Here is an 18,446-nt window from a genome sequence, read left to right on the forward strand (position 1 = left end):
AAGTTCGTGCAAGGCCTTAGTTCTTCTTCACGTGAGCCTCTCCACAGCACTGCTTGAGTGTTTTTGTGATGTGATAGCTGGCTCCCCCCAGAGTGAGCGGTTCAAAAGAGAGAAAGAGCCAGGTAGAGGCTGTATTCTTTTTATGATCTGGCTTTGGAAGTCCCATAGTATCCCTTTTGCCATAGTGATTAGAAATGAGTTACCAAAAAAAAAAAAATAAAGAAAGAAAGAAAGAAAAGAAATGAGTTACCAAGCATGTTCCACATTCAAGGGGAAGGGAATTCCACTCTTTTTAAGGAAGGAGTGTCAAAGAACTTGTGGACATATTTAAAAGTGCCATATATGAAAAATATGGGGCCATGATTAACCCCAGCTCTTCTGAGGGAGCAGTTCTACTAGGCCCAATGTGAACATACCTGGGTACTGCCCGTGGGCTGGGTGAATTAAATTAAGAACACTCAAGAGAGCTCCTCTTTGTCCAGTGGCTGTTTTTCCCAGCTTTTTGTTCACGCAAGGCTGTGTTTCTTTTTCTATCTTTCTCTTCCTATTTCCTATTGAGAAGCTGGAAGAGAAATTACAATAGCGAACTTTCACTTTTATAGTTTATTAGGGGTTGGTAAAGTTTGTAGGGCAAGAAAGCTGAAACTCTTGGTTGAAGCTATGAGTCTTTTTTTTTTTTTTTTAAGATTTTTATTTTATTTATTTGACAGAGATCACAAGTAGGCAGAAAGGCAGGCAGAGAGAGAGGAAGGGAAGCAGGCTCCCTGCCAAGCAGAGAGCCCGATATGGGGCTCGATCCCAGGACCCTGAGATCATGAACTGAGCTGAAGGCAGAGGCTTTAACCCACTGAGCCACCCAGGCGCCCCGAAGCTGTGAGTCTTTGAACAACATCATGTTGTTTCCATTTAATGCAGAGAGTTGACAATTTGTGGCAGACAGTTAATGTGGTAATTTCAGGAGAGTTACTGACCTCTCCTTTCTGTGATGCCTGCACTGGTATGAGATGGGGCCCTTTTGTTCCTGGGTAGAAGTTCTGTCTGTTCCAATTAACTTGTGTGTTGTTTAATTTGGTTTGGATGCAGTGCTGGGCTTCTGGAAGACCATAGCTCAGGGGATGAAGGGGATGACCAGAGTCATGAGACATGGAGAGAAATCCAGAAAAGTTGGCTAGGAGTTTTGGGTAACAACCTGAAATTGGAGATGTCTGTTTAGCTTAAGGAATAACATTTTTTTTCTGCTCTACAACTGAACGAAGAAATGTAGGCATCCCTCAGACAAGGAACAGAAACTTACTGGACTCCTCAAAGGGATGTGGGATTTTTCATGAGGAAGAGAAAGATGTCTGTTTCTACTGTTAGAAAGAAATAACAAGGCAGGAGATTGTATTTATTTCTCTGATGAAGGCAAGCTGAGCAGATGGCAAAGAAATGAACTGGGTAGGCTATAGAAATTTCTAGAAAATGGAAACAAGATTTTTTAAAAAAGGGAATAGAGCCCAGGAGCTTTATTTGTATTATCTCATCTAATCCTCCCCGCGTGCTCACAAGGTGGGTATTGTCACCTCCATTCAATGTCACTTCTTTAAAGTCACGCAGCCCACAGGTGTGGAAAGGTCAGTGTTAGAAGGCAGGCTTGTCTGGCATAAAGTCTGCCTTTTCCACTGCCTTTCAATCTTCCTGCAGGCAACGTGAATCCGGGATTCCTGGAAAGTAGGAGAGGAATTCTTGGGGGCACCAGAGGGAATCTTGGCTAAGGGCTCCCACTGCTCAGTCAGAGGAAACACTAGGAAGCAGGTCATGAGAGGAACTGGAGAGTCTGGAAATGGTCGCAGCTTAGATGTAAAGGCCTCTGAATCAGCCCACAGCCTGTGGACGTGAGGGAACTTGTGACCCGGGCCGTCCTCTCTGCAGCCGTTTGGATCTAGATTTGGATCTACGCTCTGCAAACGCATCCATTTCCTACATAGTTGTGTGTTAGTTTAAGAAAGAGCTTTTTTGAAAAATCCAAGCTTTGTTTTGGTGGAAGAGAAAAATTTTTGGTCCCCTTTGGTTGCATTGGACTAGAAGTGGGCTCAGTCCGTGCCCGTGGCCAGATGTGGAGCTAGCCTCCAGCAAGGGACAGATTGTAACTGAGAACCTAGGACTTGAAGGTCGTGTGTTTCAGGTTGATTTCTTCCTGCCCCGAGCTCAGGTTCCCTCAAAACCTCAAAATTATGGCACAAAAGCAGAAATGAGTTATGTAGTGGAGATCGACTGTGTTTATTAGAATTGCTACCTGGTGCCTCTTAAACTTTTCTCACCCTCGTGTTGTTTTCTGTGTGTGTTTGTTTATTTTATTCAGCATTTCTTCGGGACACCTTTATTTCCCTGGGCTATGAAGTTCAGTCTTTCTTGTATCTGAGTGTGGACGATATAATCCAGGTCCTTCGCCGAGTTGCCTGCATGCCTCAACACCGAGACTACGACAGCTTTGTGTGCGTCCTGGTGAGCCGAGGTGGCTCCCACAGTGTGTTTGGCGTGGATCGGACAAACTCAGGGTTCCCTCTGGATCAGATCAGGAGGATGTTCATGGGAGACGTGTGCCCTTCTCTCTTAGGGAAGCCAAAGGTCTTTTTTATTCAGAACTATGTGGAGTCAGAGGACCCGCTGGACAACAGCAGCTTGCTGGAAGTGGATGGACCGGCGGTCAACAACCTGGAATCGAAAGCCAAGCAGCCTAGGCCGTCCACCATTCACCGAGAAGCTGACTTCCTCTGGAGCCTGTGCAAGGCGGACGTGTCCCTGTTGGAACGGTCCTCCAGCTCTCCATCGTTGTACCTGCAGTGCCTCTCCCAGAAACTGGGGAAAGAAAGGTGAGCCACCTGGGTGGGTTGTGGCCCATCCCTGGACCACTTGTCTCTTTTCTTGTTGCCATGATGGAGACGACCGCTGTGCCACGTTTGATGCTCTTCTCTTCAGGGAGGAAAGGATTTTTCATTCCCTCCTGGGGATGCCTTAGGAGGAGACATGTTTTATGAATGCTTTGTGCTCCAGGAGGTCACTTGCTAGGCAGCTTGTAGTTTGGATCTTGTTCTTCAAAGTAAATAAATTTTTAATTGTTTTTTTTGAAAAATTATTATTACAAAAGCAGTACATTCTCCTTACTGGAAAAAAAAAAACAAACCCATGAAATTTAAATGCCAAAAGCAGACTATAACAAGCAGTGATAGTCCTACTTATTAGAATCAATTTCTGTTAGCCACATCTTGGTGTATTGCCTTCCAGATCTTTCTCGGATACCTGCATAATCATATCTAAATGTTTTTCAAACCAGAATGGAATCATCATCTACTATTACTTTATAACCTGCCTTTAGTTGGTGTAACAGTACATCACATGCATTTTACATGTCAGTATCTGACAACATCATTTTAATGTCCATGGAACAGTCCAGAAGAAGGCTATGGCATACTTGACCCATTTTTGGTCACTGGGAGGTGTCTTGCTTCCATAAAAGGAAAGCATTCAGTATCTTTGTGGCTCAGTATTTGTGCTTATCTGTACTGTTTTCTTGAGGAAAATTCCCAGAAGAAGAATTGCTGTGTCAAACGACATGCATTTTGAAAGGCTGGGATGCCTTTCAATCTCATCAGATTGCCCTCTAGGACACCTGCTCTGCACGAGAGTGCCTGTGTCTGCGAATTCTGCCCGACACCGCATGCTCTTTTCTTTCCCTGTCTTGACAGTTTCAGGGATGGAAACCGATACCTGACTCCCCACCTCGGCAACTCTTACACAGACATATCTGATGTTGATTGCCAAGAATACTTTTCTAAGGGAAACCTTGGTGATCTGGTTTTCATTTAAGAAGATTATTTCCATGGCCTGTGACACCCGCCTCCCTCCCTGCTCGGTCACAGCAGCGAGGAAGGGACTGTAGTAGAAATGACTCAGCCTTCCGTATGCCAGCGGTGTTCTTGGCATCCAACCTGCTTCTGCGTAGGGGATCCAGGTGTGTTATCATCCGGCTGGCGTGTCTCTAGGATAAGAGTCAGTTGTCCCTTGGGTGAGGGGACTGTGGTCATTGGCCCAGACTGCTGCCGGCTGGTTTGGATCACTCACTAAGCAGCTCATAGAGCGTTTAAAAAAGGAACAGTTTCAATGCACTGGTACCTCTGTTGGCTTCTTTCAACCTAATGGCGACCTGTCTCCTCTTTGACATTTGCATGGCATTAATTTTTGCCTTTCTTGTTCCCTCCAGAAGACGCCCGCTCCTAGAACTCCACATTGAACTCAACGGCAGCGTGTATGATTGGAACAGCAGAGCGTCTGCTAAGGAGAGGTACTCTGTCTGGTTGCAGCACACGCTGAGAAAGAAACTCATCCTCTCTTGCGAATGAACAGCCCAAAGCCTTTCCTATTCCCACCGTCTCCACCACTAGGCCAGAAGTAGTTCTCAAGCGAGGGTATGTGTCGTGTGGGGAACATGAGGTCCTGTATGTGCCGAAATGAGCCACTGTGAGGACTGCGATCGGGGAGGCGTGTTTGAACGAAAGCCTCTGGGTGGAAGGCTTTGGTCTCTTGCTGAAAGCATCTGAAGCCCGTGTTAGGAAGGAAATGGCTGTGACACTTGAAAAACCAAATGCTGGTTGAGTTGGGCGCCTCAGGATTATGTTGCCTTCCTTCGTGCCATTAAGTAAACCAGAGCCGTGGAGATAGGGTTGTAGTCACACATCTACCACTATAATACTTCTAGTACTATAAATTTAGTGAAGGATACGAACATTCAGTGCATAGCCCTGTCTTTGTAATTGGACATTGTCGGTCTGTCTAGGACTCCAGTTCTAGTTCACGGCTAACCACATACATTTTTCTTTCTCACGTTTGGTGGGATGACATGAAAGGCAACCATTATTTAAAATTGCATTTAGGGCACCTGGCTGGCTCAGTGGGTTAAAGCCTCTGCCTTCGGCTCGGGTCGTGATCCCGGGGTCCTGGGATCGAGCCCCACATCGGGCTCTCTGCCCAGCAGAGAGCCTGCTTCCTTTCCTCTCTCTCTGTCTGCCTCTCTGCCTACTTGTGATCTCTCTGTCAAATAAATAAATAAAATCTTTAAAAAAAAAAATAATAAAAATAAAAATAAAAAAATAAAATTGCATTTAAAGTTTTTAGAAAACATATTTATTTTTATGTATATATATATATATTTTAAAGATTTTATTTATTTATTTGACAGAGAGATCACAAGTAGGCAGAGAGCCTGATGCGGGGCTCGACCCCAGGACCCTGGGATCATGACCTGAGCCGAAGGCAGAGGCTTTAACCCACTGAGCCACCCAGGCGCCCCTTAGTTTTATATTTTTGACTTGGTGTTAAGTTGGGTGTATCTGTATGTGTTAAGGTAGCAAAATATTTCAAATCTTATAATAGCCCCTAATTGAAAATTCACCAAGTACTCAGTAATAAGGGTATAGTAATGATGATATATTTACTGGCCGGTATTTTACATAACCCTTAAAATTACATTTCTAAATAATAAAAGCTTGCATTGAGCTGTTATTAGCTCATTATGTAAATTGCATGGATTATCTCATTTAATCCTCTCCCTGCAAAAGAGCTCCGTGAAAACAATATCCAATGGTAAAAAGACAGTCTCTTCAACAAATGGTGGTGGGAAAACTAGCCAGCTACATGCAAAAGAATGAAACTGGACCACTTTCTTACACTGTACACAAACACAAACTCAGAATGGATTAAGGTTCTAAGTGTGAGACCAGAAACCATAGAAATCCTAGAAGAGAGCACAGGCCTAATTTCTCTGACATCAGCTGTAGCAACATTTTTCTAGATGTGTCTCCTGAGTCAAGGGAAACAAAAGCAAAAATAAACTACTGGAACTACATTAGACTAAAAAGTTTCTACACAGCAAAGGAAACAGTCAAGAAAATAAAAGACAACCTGCAGAATGGGAGAAGATATTTGCAAATGACATGTTTGATAAAGGGTTAATATCCAAAATATATAAAGAACTTATACTACTCAAGAGCCAAAAACCAATCTGACTAAAAATGGGCAGAATACACAAAGAGACATTTCTCCAAAGAAGACAAGGAAGAAGCCAACAGATACATGAAAAGATGCTCAACATCACTCATCACCAGGAAAATACAAATCAAAACCAAATGACATGTCAACTCATATGGGTCAGAATGGCTGAAATCAAAAAGAGAAGAAGTGCAGCCACTCTTGAAGACAGTGTGGAGATTCCTCAAAAAGTTAAATATAGAGCTACCCTACGACCCAGAAATTGCACTCCTGGGTATTTTCCCAAAGGATACAAACATGGTGATTCATGGGGGCATATGCACTCCAGTGTTTCTAGCAGCAATGTCCACAATAGCCAAAACACAGAAAGAGCCCAGATGTCCATTGACAGATGAATGGATGACGAAGATGTGAGATATATGTATATATATCTATCTCACATATATCTGATACACACACACACAATGGAATATTATCCAGCCACCAAAACCAATGAAATCTTGCCATTTACAAAGACATGGATGAAACTAGAGGGTATCGTGCTAAGTGAAGTAAGTCAGAGAAAGACAAATATATGATTTCACTCACGTGGAACTGAAGAAACGAAACAGATGAACATAGGGGATGGGGAGGGAGAATAAGATGGAAACAGAGAGGAAGACAAACCACGAGAGACGCTAAATTCTAGGAAACAAACTGAGCGTTGCTGGAGGGGAGGAAAGTGAGGGGATGAGGTAACTGGATGATGGGTATTAAGGAGGACACATGATGAAATGAGCACTGGGTGTTCTATGCAACCAACCAATCACTAAATTCTACCACTGAAACGAATAAAACACTATATGTCAGAGAAAGACAAATATCATATGATTTCACTCATATGTGGAATTTAAGAAACAAAACAAATGAACAAAGAAAAAGAGAGGCAGGGGCACCTGGGTGGCTCAGTGGGTTGAGCCTCTGCCTTCGGCTCATGACTCCAGGGTCCTGCTCGGCGGGGAGCCAGCTTCCTCCTCTCTCTCTCTGCCTGCCTCTCTGCCTACTTGTCATCTTTGTCAAATAAATAGATAAAATCTTAAAAAATAATAATAAAATTAAAAAAAAAAGAAAAAAAGAGGCAAACAGACGCTTAAATACAGAAAACAAACTGATGGCTACCAGAGGGGAGGCAAGGGGGGGAATGGGTGAAATAGGTGATGGGAATTAATAGTACACTTATCATGATGAGCCCTGAGTAATAGACGGAATTGTTGAATCCCTATATTGTATACCTGAAGGTAATAGAATGCTGTATATTAACTATATTAGAATTAAAATTTTCAAAAGGCAGTTGTTTATTGTCCATCACCTTTTCATCCCTTCCTCTGTCTTGCTGACTAGAATGTGAATGTGATGACTGGAGCCTTAGCTTCCATCTTGAACTGTGAGGATAAGGGCTACACTGTAGGGATAGCTAAGTGGTGAGCAGGAAGGAGCCTCCTTGGATGAGGACAGAGTCTGGATTTTTATGTGAGAGGGAAATTATATTTCTTTCAACCTAACACAGTCCACTGATGCATTATTATAGGATTAAAATATTTATAATGTTTATACATATTATGAGTGTAAACAAATTGTCCAGATGATTTAAATTTTCCAATTATTGTTTAAAAATATATGCACACTTAAAATCTGAGCTACCTGTATGTTTAACATGCATCTTGGTTGCTTCTAAGTTTTGGCATTGTGAAAAAGGGTGTGATAACTTTTGTGTGTTCATTTTTGTGTGGATATAAGTGGCCAGCTCATTTGGGTAAATATCTAGGAGAAAAATTGTTGAATTGTTGGCTTATCTTTAATTCTGGAAGTAACACAAGACTATATTCCCAAGTGGCTACATCATTTTGCAGAGTGCCGATTGCTTCACATCCTTGCCAGTGTTTGATACTGTTAGTGGTTTGGATTTTAGCCATTTTAATAGATGTATAGTGATAACACGCTTTAATTTTTGATTACCTAATGGCATGATAGTGAGTATCTCTTTTATATCCTTATTTGATATCTGTATATCTTCTTTGTTGAGATGTCTGTTCAAATCTTTTGCCCATTTTTAAACTGTGTTATTTGTTTTCTTACTGGTGAGGGTTTTTTTTTTTTTCCTTAAGATTTGTTTATTTGAGAGAGGCAGAAAGAGAGAGATAGAGAGAGAGAACAGGGGGAGGGGCAGAGGGAGAGGGAGAGAATCTTTTAGCAGGCTCCCTGCTGAGCACAGAGACGATCTTGGGGCTTGGTCTCATGACCCAGAGATCATGACCTGAACCAAAACCAAGAGCTGGATGCTTAACCAACTGAGCCACCAAAGCAGCCCTCTTCTTGGTGAATTTTAGGTGTTTTTTATATAGAATGCCTAGATGTCTCAGTTGGTTAAACCACTGCTTTTGGCTCCGATCCTGATTCCAGGGATGGAGTCCCACATCAGTCTCCGTGCTCAGTCAGGAGTCTGCTTCTCCATTTCCTCTATTGTATTGCTGTGCGTGCGTGTGTGCTCTCTCTCTATCTCTGTCAAATAAATGAATAAAATCTTTTTTTAAAAAAAAGAATGTATATTTTGGATGTAAGTCCTTCATCAGATATGTTTTACAAATATTTTCTCCCAGTCTATGGTAGAAATTTATAATTTTAATGATACTCAAATTACAGTTGCTTTCATTTGTTTGTTTTTCTTGGATTGTGCTTTTAGTGTGTATTTCAAAAATCATCCCGAGCTACCTGTATGTTTAACATACAAACCCAAGGTCACACTATGTTATTTCTTTTTAAGATTTTATTTATTTATTCGAGAGGTAGAGAGAGCATGTGCGTGTGCTTGCCCATAAGCCGGTGGAGGGTGTCGGTGCAGATCACAAGCAGACTCCTTGCTGGGCATGAAGCCCAAGATGGGGCCAGGTCGCAGGATGCTGACATCATGACCTGAGCCAAAGTCAGACCACTAACCACTGAACCACCCAGGCACCCCTTTCCTATGTTATTAACCAGAAGTTTTAGAGTTTTGCAGTTAAGCCTCATCATTTTTAGTTGCTTGTTGTGAAAGGTGTAAAGTCTTTGCCTGTATTCATTCTTTTATTTTGATCCTTATATTTAGAGCTTTATATTGAATACACCAATATATCTGATATAGGTAACCTGTAGAGAGTTTGAAATCAATACAATTATATTATTTGTTTCTTTGTATACAAAGCACAACGTGTGACTTAAAACATGAAATAAAAATTACATATTGTAAAAGGGTCCAATTTGTGTAATATATAAACACCCTTAATGTATTTATTTTAAACATAAATGTCATAATATTTAACACTGTTCTTTCTTTTCATTCAAGTAGTCATGTCTATATCTATGCTTTCTCTCATATTTAAGTTACAATTCTTCCCTCTTTAAATGATGATACAAGTAACATCTTTTCTTCATTATTTGGTAAGGACTTCTTGCCCCAAACCTAGGATTCCCATCCCTTTCTTCATGCTTCTTCTAGCATAACTCCTGAGCATTATTTCAACTGTCTTGCATCTTTAATCTCTCTCTCTGTGTTTTTTGACCCTTCTGTCCAAAAACAGGCTCTGACTCCCCATCAAATAAAGTCCCTCTCTTTTGAGTCACTGTCTTACATATGACTACTCTATATTCTTTCTCCTTTCATCTAGTTACTCCATTCTTCCTTGCTATCTGGATTCGCCTTAATCATTCTGCCAGATCTACAAGATCCAAGGGGGACTTGCACCAGAGTTTCCAAACTAGGAGAGTCCATAGATTTTATGGGATCATTGTCCCTTTCCTACTTCTCCAGGCTATCCCACCCTAGAGTTTGATCAAGGACTTCCCTGACCAAGTCTTAGTATCTTTCTCCTCCAGATCTGTAGATGTGGATATGCACAACGATCATGCCTTTCTTTATATGTTCTCTTTGACAACCTTGCAGCTTCAACTACTACGCCTATGCTGCTAACTCGTAAGATATTTCTAGTCTAGATGCTTCAATTTCAAATCTCACCCTGCAACTTCCTGGGAAATGTTTCTACTTCATTTCCTTTTGGCACCTCAAACTCAGTACACTCCAAATATAAACAAGAGCTCCTTTCCAAATCTGCCTTTCTGCCCGTGTCTCCACTTGAAGTCAACAGCCCCTCCAGAATATCATTTTGCCCTGACCCATCCTCTCCTGTGTTTTTTCAGCTAGTTTCCAAATCGGTTGGTTCTGTACCCAGAATGTCTTTTCCATCTCTCTCCATCATTACAATTCCCCCAGCTTTCGTTATCTCTCCATTGAACTATGGTAATAGCTTTCTCACTAATCTTGCCTCTAGCCTCTTAATTCTATGATTCCTTCAGACCTGGCCTCCTGAAGAACCTCCCGAACAGCTTTGTTACCTCCCTCCTTTGAAACCTTCAAGATTCTCCAGTGCATACACAGTAAGAGTGTGGCTGGGGGATGGGGCGAGGGATGAAGAAGGGAGCAGGGGCTGTTGATGTAAGTTCTGCAGTCCAAAGGCCCAGAGAACCAGGAGCTTTAATGTCCTAAGGTAGAAGAAGATGACCAATCCAGTTCAAAAAGAGAATTTGCCCTTCTTACTGTTTTATTCTTCCTGACTGTTAATGGGTTAGATGTTGCCAATGGCAAGGGCAGATTGTCTTTACTCAGTCTACTGATTTAAATGCTAATCCCTTCCAGAAACATCCTTACAGACATAGCCGGAAATAATGTTTACTGGCTCTCTGGGTATCCCTTAGCGGTCAAGTTGACACACCCAGTTAACAATCAGAAGGTTGTCTGTGACATTTCATCACATATTCCAGACATATTCCAGATCTCCATTTCTTTTTTTCATTGAGATATAATTCATCTCTAATAAAACGATCCTTTTAAGGTGTACAAGTCACAATATATATTCACTGAATATATATTCATATATATATATGTGCACAGTTGTGCACATCACCACAATCTAATTTCAGAACATTTCATCTACCTAAAAAGAACCTCTGTACCTGTTAGCCATCATTCCCTAGTCTCCCCCTCTCCCCAGCCCCTGAGCAAACACAAATCCACTTTCTATCTCTACACCTTTATCTATTCTGGATATATTATTTCATGTCCTACAGTACGTTTCCTTTTGTATATGACTTCTTCCACTAAGCATAATGCTTTCAAGTTTCATCCATGTTGAAGGATACATAAGTACTTCATTTTATTTTATGCCTGGTTAAGATTCCCTTGTATAGGATATAGTGCGTTGTGTTTATCCGTTCATCCACTGATGGAAATTTGGATTGTTTCTACTTTTTTTGGCCTTTTTGAATTATGCTGCTCTGAATATTCATGTAAGTTTCTGTGTGGACGTATGCTTTTGGTTCTTGGGTGTATGTAAGTCCAGTGGACTTAGTGGATCATATAGTAACTCCAGGTTCAACTCTTTGAGGACTGCTAGACTGGTTTTCAAAGGGGCTGGAGCACTTTACATTCCCACCAGTAGCGTATAAGGGTACCAATTTCTCCACATCCCTGTTTTTGTTTGTCTTTTTTTTTTTTTAATTATTATAACCACCCTACTGTGTATAAAGTGGTATCTCATGGTGGTTTTGATTGCGTGGCCTTAATGACTAATGTTGCATATTGGCTATCTTCACTGTAGAAACATCTATTCAAATTCTTTCCCATTTTAACTGATTGTCTTTCTATTCTGGTGTAATTCTTTTTTTCTTTTTTTAAGATTTTTCATTTATTCATTTGACCGAGAGAGAGAGCACAAGCAAGGGGAGGGGCAGGCAAAGGGAGGGAGAGAAGCAGGCTCCCTACTGAGCAGGGAGCCCAATGTATGTTGTACAGGAGCTTGATGTGGGGCTTGATCCCAAGACCCCTGAGTCATGACCTGACTTGAAGGCAGATGCTCAGATCAACGGACTGAACCACCCAGGTGTCCTATAATTATTTTTTATATATTTTGAGTACTAGTCTCTTATCAGATACAAGATTTGCAAATAGTTTCCTCCATTCTAGGTGTTTTCTTTTCACTTTCTGGATAGGGTCTTTTCTAGCACAAAATGTGTATATTTTGATAATGTCCAAAATTGATCTGTTTTTCTTTTGTTGCTTAAAAGTTTCAGCATCATATGTAGGAAACTATTGCCTAATGCAAGGTCATGAAGGATTACTTGTATTTTCTTTTTTTTTTTTTCCATTTTATTTATTTTTTCAGCATAACAGTATTCATTCTTATTCATTACTTGTATTTTCTTATAAGAGTTATATGATTTTAGCTCTTACATTTAGGTCTCTGACACATTTTGAGCTATTTTTGATTTTCTTTAAACAGCATTAAAATATTTTACTCTTGGGGCACCTTGGTGGCTCAGTCATAAGTGTCTGATTTCAGTTCAGGTCATGATGATCGGTTCTTGCACTGGGCTCCCCGCTCGGGCGAGCCTGCTTCTCCCTCTCCCTCTGCCAGCTTTCTCTCTCTCTCTCTGTCAAATAAGTAATAAAATCTAAAAAAAATTTTTTTTACTCTTTTAACCACATCTACTCAGTTTCCTAGACAACGTATTGTTAGTTTGTTAGGCTTTTAGGAAATATCATCACAGAAATTTGAGCTTTTGTCACTTGAGATTCACCTCGCTTCTTGTCCCACACTCACTTAAGTGAGAAAGTCAGACGAAAAACCTTCAGGGTTCACAGGCTGGGGAAGGGTGAATTTAAAGATCAGCTTACTAATTCCACAGTTGGATTCACCCAATGAAAATAATTATAAATAGGTACTAAGATTCATCTATAACTATCTTCTATGCAGCATTGTTCACAAGAGCAAAAAATTTTGGAAACATATTAAATGTCTGATAATTAGAAATTGGTTAAATAAATATGGTACACCCATAGAAGAGAATATCATTTAACCACTATACATCATGTTTTCAAAGACTATTTAATGACATGGAGAAAAATACGTGAGTGTTATTAAGTGAAAAAAGAAAATCGTACAGCTCAATTCAGTTTTCGGCAAATAGTATACAGATAGAAAAGTGGAAGGATAGACATTAAAATTTTCTTTTTCTTTACTTTTTTTTTTTTTAAGATTTTGTTTATTTATTTTAGAGAGAAGGGGAGAGTACGTGAGTGGAGGGAAGGGCAGAGGGAGAGGGAGGAAGAATCTCGAGAAAGCTCCGCACTGAGTGCAAAGCCTCATACCATCTCATAACCCTGAGCTCATGACCTGAGCGGAATCAAGAGTCCGACGCTTACTGACTGGGCTGCCCAGGTGCCCCTAAGATATTCTTTTTGAAGGATTTATTTATTTATTTTAGAGAGAGAGTGCATTGAGGGGGAAGGGGAGAAGGAGAGAGAGAGTCTTAGGCAGATTCCATGCTTAGTGTGGAGCCCGACTTGGGGCATGGGGCACAACGCAGGGCTCCATCTTACCACCCTGAGATCACCACCAGAGCTGAAACCAAGAGCCAGACCCTTAACTGACTCTGCCACCCAGGCGCCCCATATACTAAAATGTTAAGGTAGGTATAGACCACAAGTGACTCTGTGTTTCTCCATTTTTCAGCTTTTCTACATTAAATATTGGAAATTCACCAGCTTTCTCTCTCTTTCTTTCTTTCTTTCTTTTTTTTCCTTTTTTACCACTTTGGTACCAAAACAGATCACTTGGTAGTACAGTGAATCCAAAATGGGTCACACTTTACTTGTCTAACTACCGTCTCCTGCCAGTTCACTATTTGGACATCTCTACTGGGATCCTTACCAGAGAGAGTCTTCCCCTTCAGTTTTGTTTTTTTTTTTTTTTTTTTTTAGATTTTATTTATTTATTTGCCAGAGAGAGAGAGAGAGATCACAAGTAGGCAGAGAGGCAGGCAGAGAGAGAGGGGAAAGCAGGCTCCCCGCTGAGCAGAGAGCCCGATGTGGGGCTCGATCCCAGGACCCTGGGATCATGACCTGAGCCGAATGCAGAGGCTTAACCCAGAGCCACCCAGGTGTGCCCCCCCCTTTAAAAAATATTTTTCCCTTGCGTTCTTGGCTTCACCGTGCTCCCATATACTGAGAATGAAACTGATTCTGGCAAGGTCTGGAGTGTGTGGATAAGGTGTGGCGTCAGTGGGGGGAGAGGGCCTGGAAGTTGGGGAGGGAATGGCTAATCAAAACAACCTGCTACCTCAGGCCCGGGGCAGGGGGACTAAAAATTTCAAGGCACAGAGCTCTTCTCCAGCTGGCATACTACTCATCTACTCATCTTCCCCATCACTTGTGTTCATTCTTTAGGTCACGAGTCTACACTCATAAAGTTCCCCTTTATAAACTTAGAGGGTGGAGAACTTGGACCAAAGCCTGGATATACAGGCAAGCCTACTAACACCACCACCAGGCACTCTGAAGGTGCAACCACAGAGAAACAGTCCAGTATTTCCCTTTGGTCCCCAGGGCAGTGGCAGACTCCCATCACTGTAAAAGGCTCTAAAGGTTTTGACTGGCGTAGATTTTGATGTAGACCAAGTTGATGGCAGCCAATCAGGAAAGGTGCTGTAAGAAATATCTATTTTTTCCACCACTCTCAACTTACCATCAGCGTGTCCTCAGTTACGGTGCTCTAAACTGGAAGAAGTATGAAATATTGACTACAAATAAAATGGCGCACCATCTCACCTCTGTAACTTGGTTCGAGTGTTTCCGCTGGGTCCTAGGATAAAAGTTGAAGGTTTACTTCGTGTGTCTCTACTCTACTTCTACTTTCCAAGCTTAGCTCAAATACCTCCTGCTCCTTCCCCAAGGCATCTTCATCCCTTGTTCCTGGGGACTCCGTGGCACTTAGGTGAAGCCCCATTGCCGCATCAACACACTCTTGGCTGGTGGTGATAGACACCATGGCATCTAGAAGTAAGGGCAGTCCGTAGCCTTGGGATCAAGAGCATAGGATTTGGAATCAGAGAGACCCAGAATCCCCATCTCTTCCTAGCTTTGGGATGATGGCAAGGTCCTTTGCATCCATGAACTTTGATTTCCTCACCTACTGAGTAGAGCTAATAACATGGACTATAGATGGTTCATCAGAAAAGAAGGGGCCATGCAGGGGGAGTAGCCATAATTATTTGAAGGCAGATGTGTTTTATTCACCTTTCCTTTCTAATTGTGCCCAGTTTCGTGCTGTACACCTAGAAAGGGCTTGCTTCATATTTGATACTGTAGCATGAATACCCAACTTTTGTATCAACATGGATGGAACTGGAGATTATACGAGTGAAATAAATCAAGCAGAGAAAGTCAATTATCATTTGGTTTCACTTACTTGTGGGGGATAAGGAATAACACGGAGGACGTTAGGAGAAGGAAAGGAAAAGTGAGGTGGGAGAAATCAGAGGGGGAGACGAAGCATGAGAGACTGTGGACTCTGAAAAACAAACAAGGTTTTGGAGGGGAGAGGCGTGAGGGTTTGGGTGAGCCTGGTGGTGGGTATTAAGGAGGGCATGTATTGCATGGAGCACTGGGTGTGGTGCATAAACAATGAATCTTGGAACACTGAGAAAATAAAATTAAATTTAAAAAAAGGTTGAAAAAGCTAATGTGGCTTTACGGACAGGGTGTGGAGTGATAGTTTTCCCAAACTACCTTCTGAAATGCCTCAAGGAATTAAATAGAAAAGAAGACTAAGACTTAGGGCTTGTGTGTCTTTGTCTTTTCCAAAAAAAAAAAAAAAAAAAATTGTGGGCACCTCGGTGGCTCAGTCGGTTAAGCGACTGCCTTCGACTCAGGTCATGATCCCAGAGTCCCGGGATCGAGTCCCACCTGAGGCTCCCAGCTCCAAGGGGAGTCTGCTTCTCCCTCTGACCCTCTTCCCTCTCATGCTCTCTCTCTCTCTCAAATAAATAACTAAAAATCTTTAATAAAAAATTGTGGCAAAATATATATAACATAAAATTTACTGTTCAAACGATGTTTAAGTGTATGATTCAGTGGCATTAAGTACCTTTACCTGCTTGTGCAACCATCACCGCTAGGACTTGTCTGTCTGTCTTTCTTTCTTTCTTCTCTGAGCCATTTATTTATTATTAGTAATAGTAAAGAATATTTCCAAATGGCATACATTCCAATAATAAGTGGAACTCTCTATATCCACGCTCGAGCCTGTCAGTAGGGGTTTTAGGGAAGTCATATACACACAGTCATGTCTTCGACACTCACAGCCACATTTGGGTTTTGCACGCTTTTTCCAGAACCAACGAGGTGTATCTTTTGACCAGTTTATTAAATCCATTAAACTGTTCTGCCCATAGTACGCTTTAAGTTGTAGGCTTTTGGAAAAAAGAAGTCCATTGACATACAATATCCGATTAGTTTTAGGTGTACGTGATACTGATTTGATACCTTTGTACATTATGAAATGATCCCATGTTAAGTCTAGTTACCATGTCACCATACAGAGTGATTACAAAATCATTGACTATATTTCCTACACTACACGTTACATTCCCATCACTTATCTATTTTATAACTGAAAGTTTGTATCTCTTAGTCCCCTTCACCTATTTTAGGTGTCCCCCAACCTGCGCTCTAGTAACCAACAGTTTCTTATATTTATGAGTCTGTTACTGTTTTGTTTGTTCATTTGTTTTGTTTTTTAGGTTCCACATATAAGTGAAATCAAATGATATTTATCTTTTTCCGTCTGATTTATTTCATTTTGCATGATACCCTCTAGGTCCATCCATGAGAATGATTTCACTCATTTCTTTTAAAGATTATTTATTTGTTTATTTGACCGAGTGAGAGCACATTAGCAGGGGGAGCAGCAGAGGGAGAGGGAGAAGCAGGCTCCCTGCTGAGCAAGGAGCCCAGTGTGGGGCTCGATCCCAGGACCGGAGCCCCGGCAGATCACGACCCGAACCAATGGCAGATACTTAACTGTCTGAGCCACTCAGACCCCCCGATTTCATTCATTTTTATGGCTGAGTGATAGGTCTTGTTTTTCTTTTTTTTTTTTTTTTAAGATTTTATTTATTTATTTGACAGAGAGATAGAGATCACAAGTAGGCAGAGTGGCAGGCAGAGGGAGAGGGAGAAGAGGGCTCTCCCGCCGAGCAGGGAGCCCGATGTGGGACTCGATCCCAGGACTCTGGGATCATGACCCCAGCCAAAGGCAGCCGCTCAACTGACCGAGCCACGCAGGAGCCCAGGGCTTGTCCTTCTTAAACATAGAAGTTCTCTGGATGACGCCAAGGATATGAAAAGGGACTTAATATATTTGTTAATAAAACATCATAAATCTTACTTTTTTCAGAGATAAAATATCTTTCTAAGATTCTGTACTTCTTCTCAGAGCCCTGAGCATTTGAATTCGCTGCATTATAGTGTAGTGACTTAGAGTCAGATTTGCTGGTTTAAATTTTGGCTTTCCCATTAGTTCACCATGTGATCTTGGACAAATTATTTAACCTTTCTGTGTCTTAGTTTTCACATCTTACAAGAGGGATCATGCTGATAGTATTTATCTTAGAGACTTGGGATGATTAAGTGAAAAAAATGGTGCTTCACACGTGGGTTGTTGCCATATAAATATTAGGTATTGTTTTTATTCTTAGAAATAATGTCCTTAAAGTTTCCTTCCTGCTGCACTGAATGTGCTGTGAGGCCAAAGACTTCATCATTTTTGTCTGCTAATGAGTTCCTTGCAGATATCTCCAAATGGGCCTATAGTCCAGCTCTCCCTCCATTTTCTCTGTCTTAAAATTGTATTTGCACATGGAATTTTTTGAGAAAGAGTTAAGTTGGCTGACCACTATTTCCTGAGCTTTTGGGGTTTTATTTTAAAGGTTAAATGAGTTTGGGGAAGGAGATGGTTAGAAAAATAAACTCTTTCTCCTTTCTTTTTTCTTCCTTCTTTCCTTCCTTTCCCTTCTTCCCTTCCTTTTCTTTCTTTCTCTCTCTCTCTCTTTCCCTTTCTCTCTCTCCTTCTTTCTTTCTTCTTTGATTCATCAACCTCAGTGGTTCAAGGGAATGCCTAGAACTCTTAAGGCCTTTCAAAAGTTTATTTGCAGGGGCGCCTGGGTGGCTCAGTGGGTTAAAGCCTCTGCCTTCGGCTCAGGTCATGATCTCAGGGTCCTGGGATCGAGCCCCACATCGGGCTCTCTGCTCCGCGGGGAGCCTGCTTCCTCCTCTCGCTCTGCCTGCTAGTTGTGATTTCTCTCTGTCAAATAAATAAAATATTAAAAAAAAAAAAAGTTCATTTGCAGGAGCCCTTGGTATAACCCGGGAAACTCCCGAGCTGTCCAATCGTGGAAAGTCGTGGCTCTTGCCTCTAGGGGGCGCTGTTTGCCAGTGTTCGCCTAAACCCGGGAGCGGTGGAGGGGAAGGCGGCCGGGCAGCGGTGACGTCGGCAGGAAGTAAGTTAAAAAGTTAC

General features: G+C 41.6%; 1 protein-coding gene across 9 annotated transcripts in view; it reads left to right on the forward strand.

Annotated features, from left to right (window-relative positions):
- CFLAR (CASP8 and FADD like apoptosis regulator) overlaps nt 1–5,013 on the forward strand; it is a 43,543-nt gene extending 38,530 nt beyond the window's left edge. For 7 of the 9 annotated variants that reach the window (XM_046018314.1, XM_046018319.1, XM_046018315.1 and 4 more), the window contains exons 9-10: nt 2,342–2,852; nt 4,241–5,007. In XM_046018314.1, the coding sequence (XP_045874270.1) occupies nt 2,342–2,852; nt 4,241–4,379 (650 nt within the window). In that variant the 3' untranslated portion in view covers nt 4,380–5,007. Of the gene's footprint in view, nt 1–2,341; nt 2,853–4,240 lie in introns of all 9 variants that reach the window. The other 2 variants (XM_046018322.1, XM_046018321.1) reach the window with 1 other exon arrangement.
- Nucleotides 5,014–18,446: the final 13,433 nt, after the last annotated feature.

This window comes from Meles meles, chromosome 9 (assembly GCF_922984935.1).
Source record: "Meles meles chromosome 9, mMelMel3.1 paternal haplotype, whole genome shotgun sequence".
NCBI lineage: Eukaryota > Metazoa > Chordata > Mammalia > Carnivora > Mustelidae > Meles > Meles meles.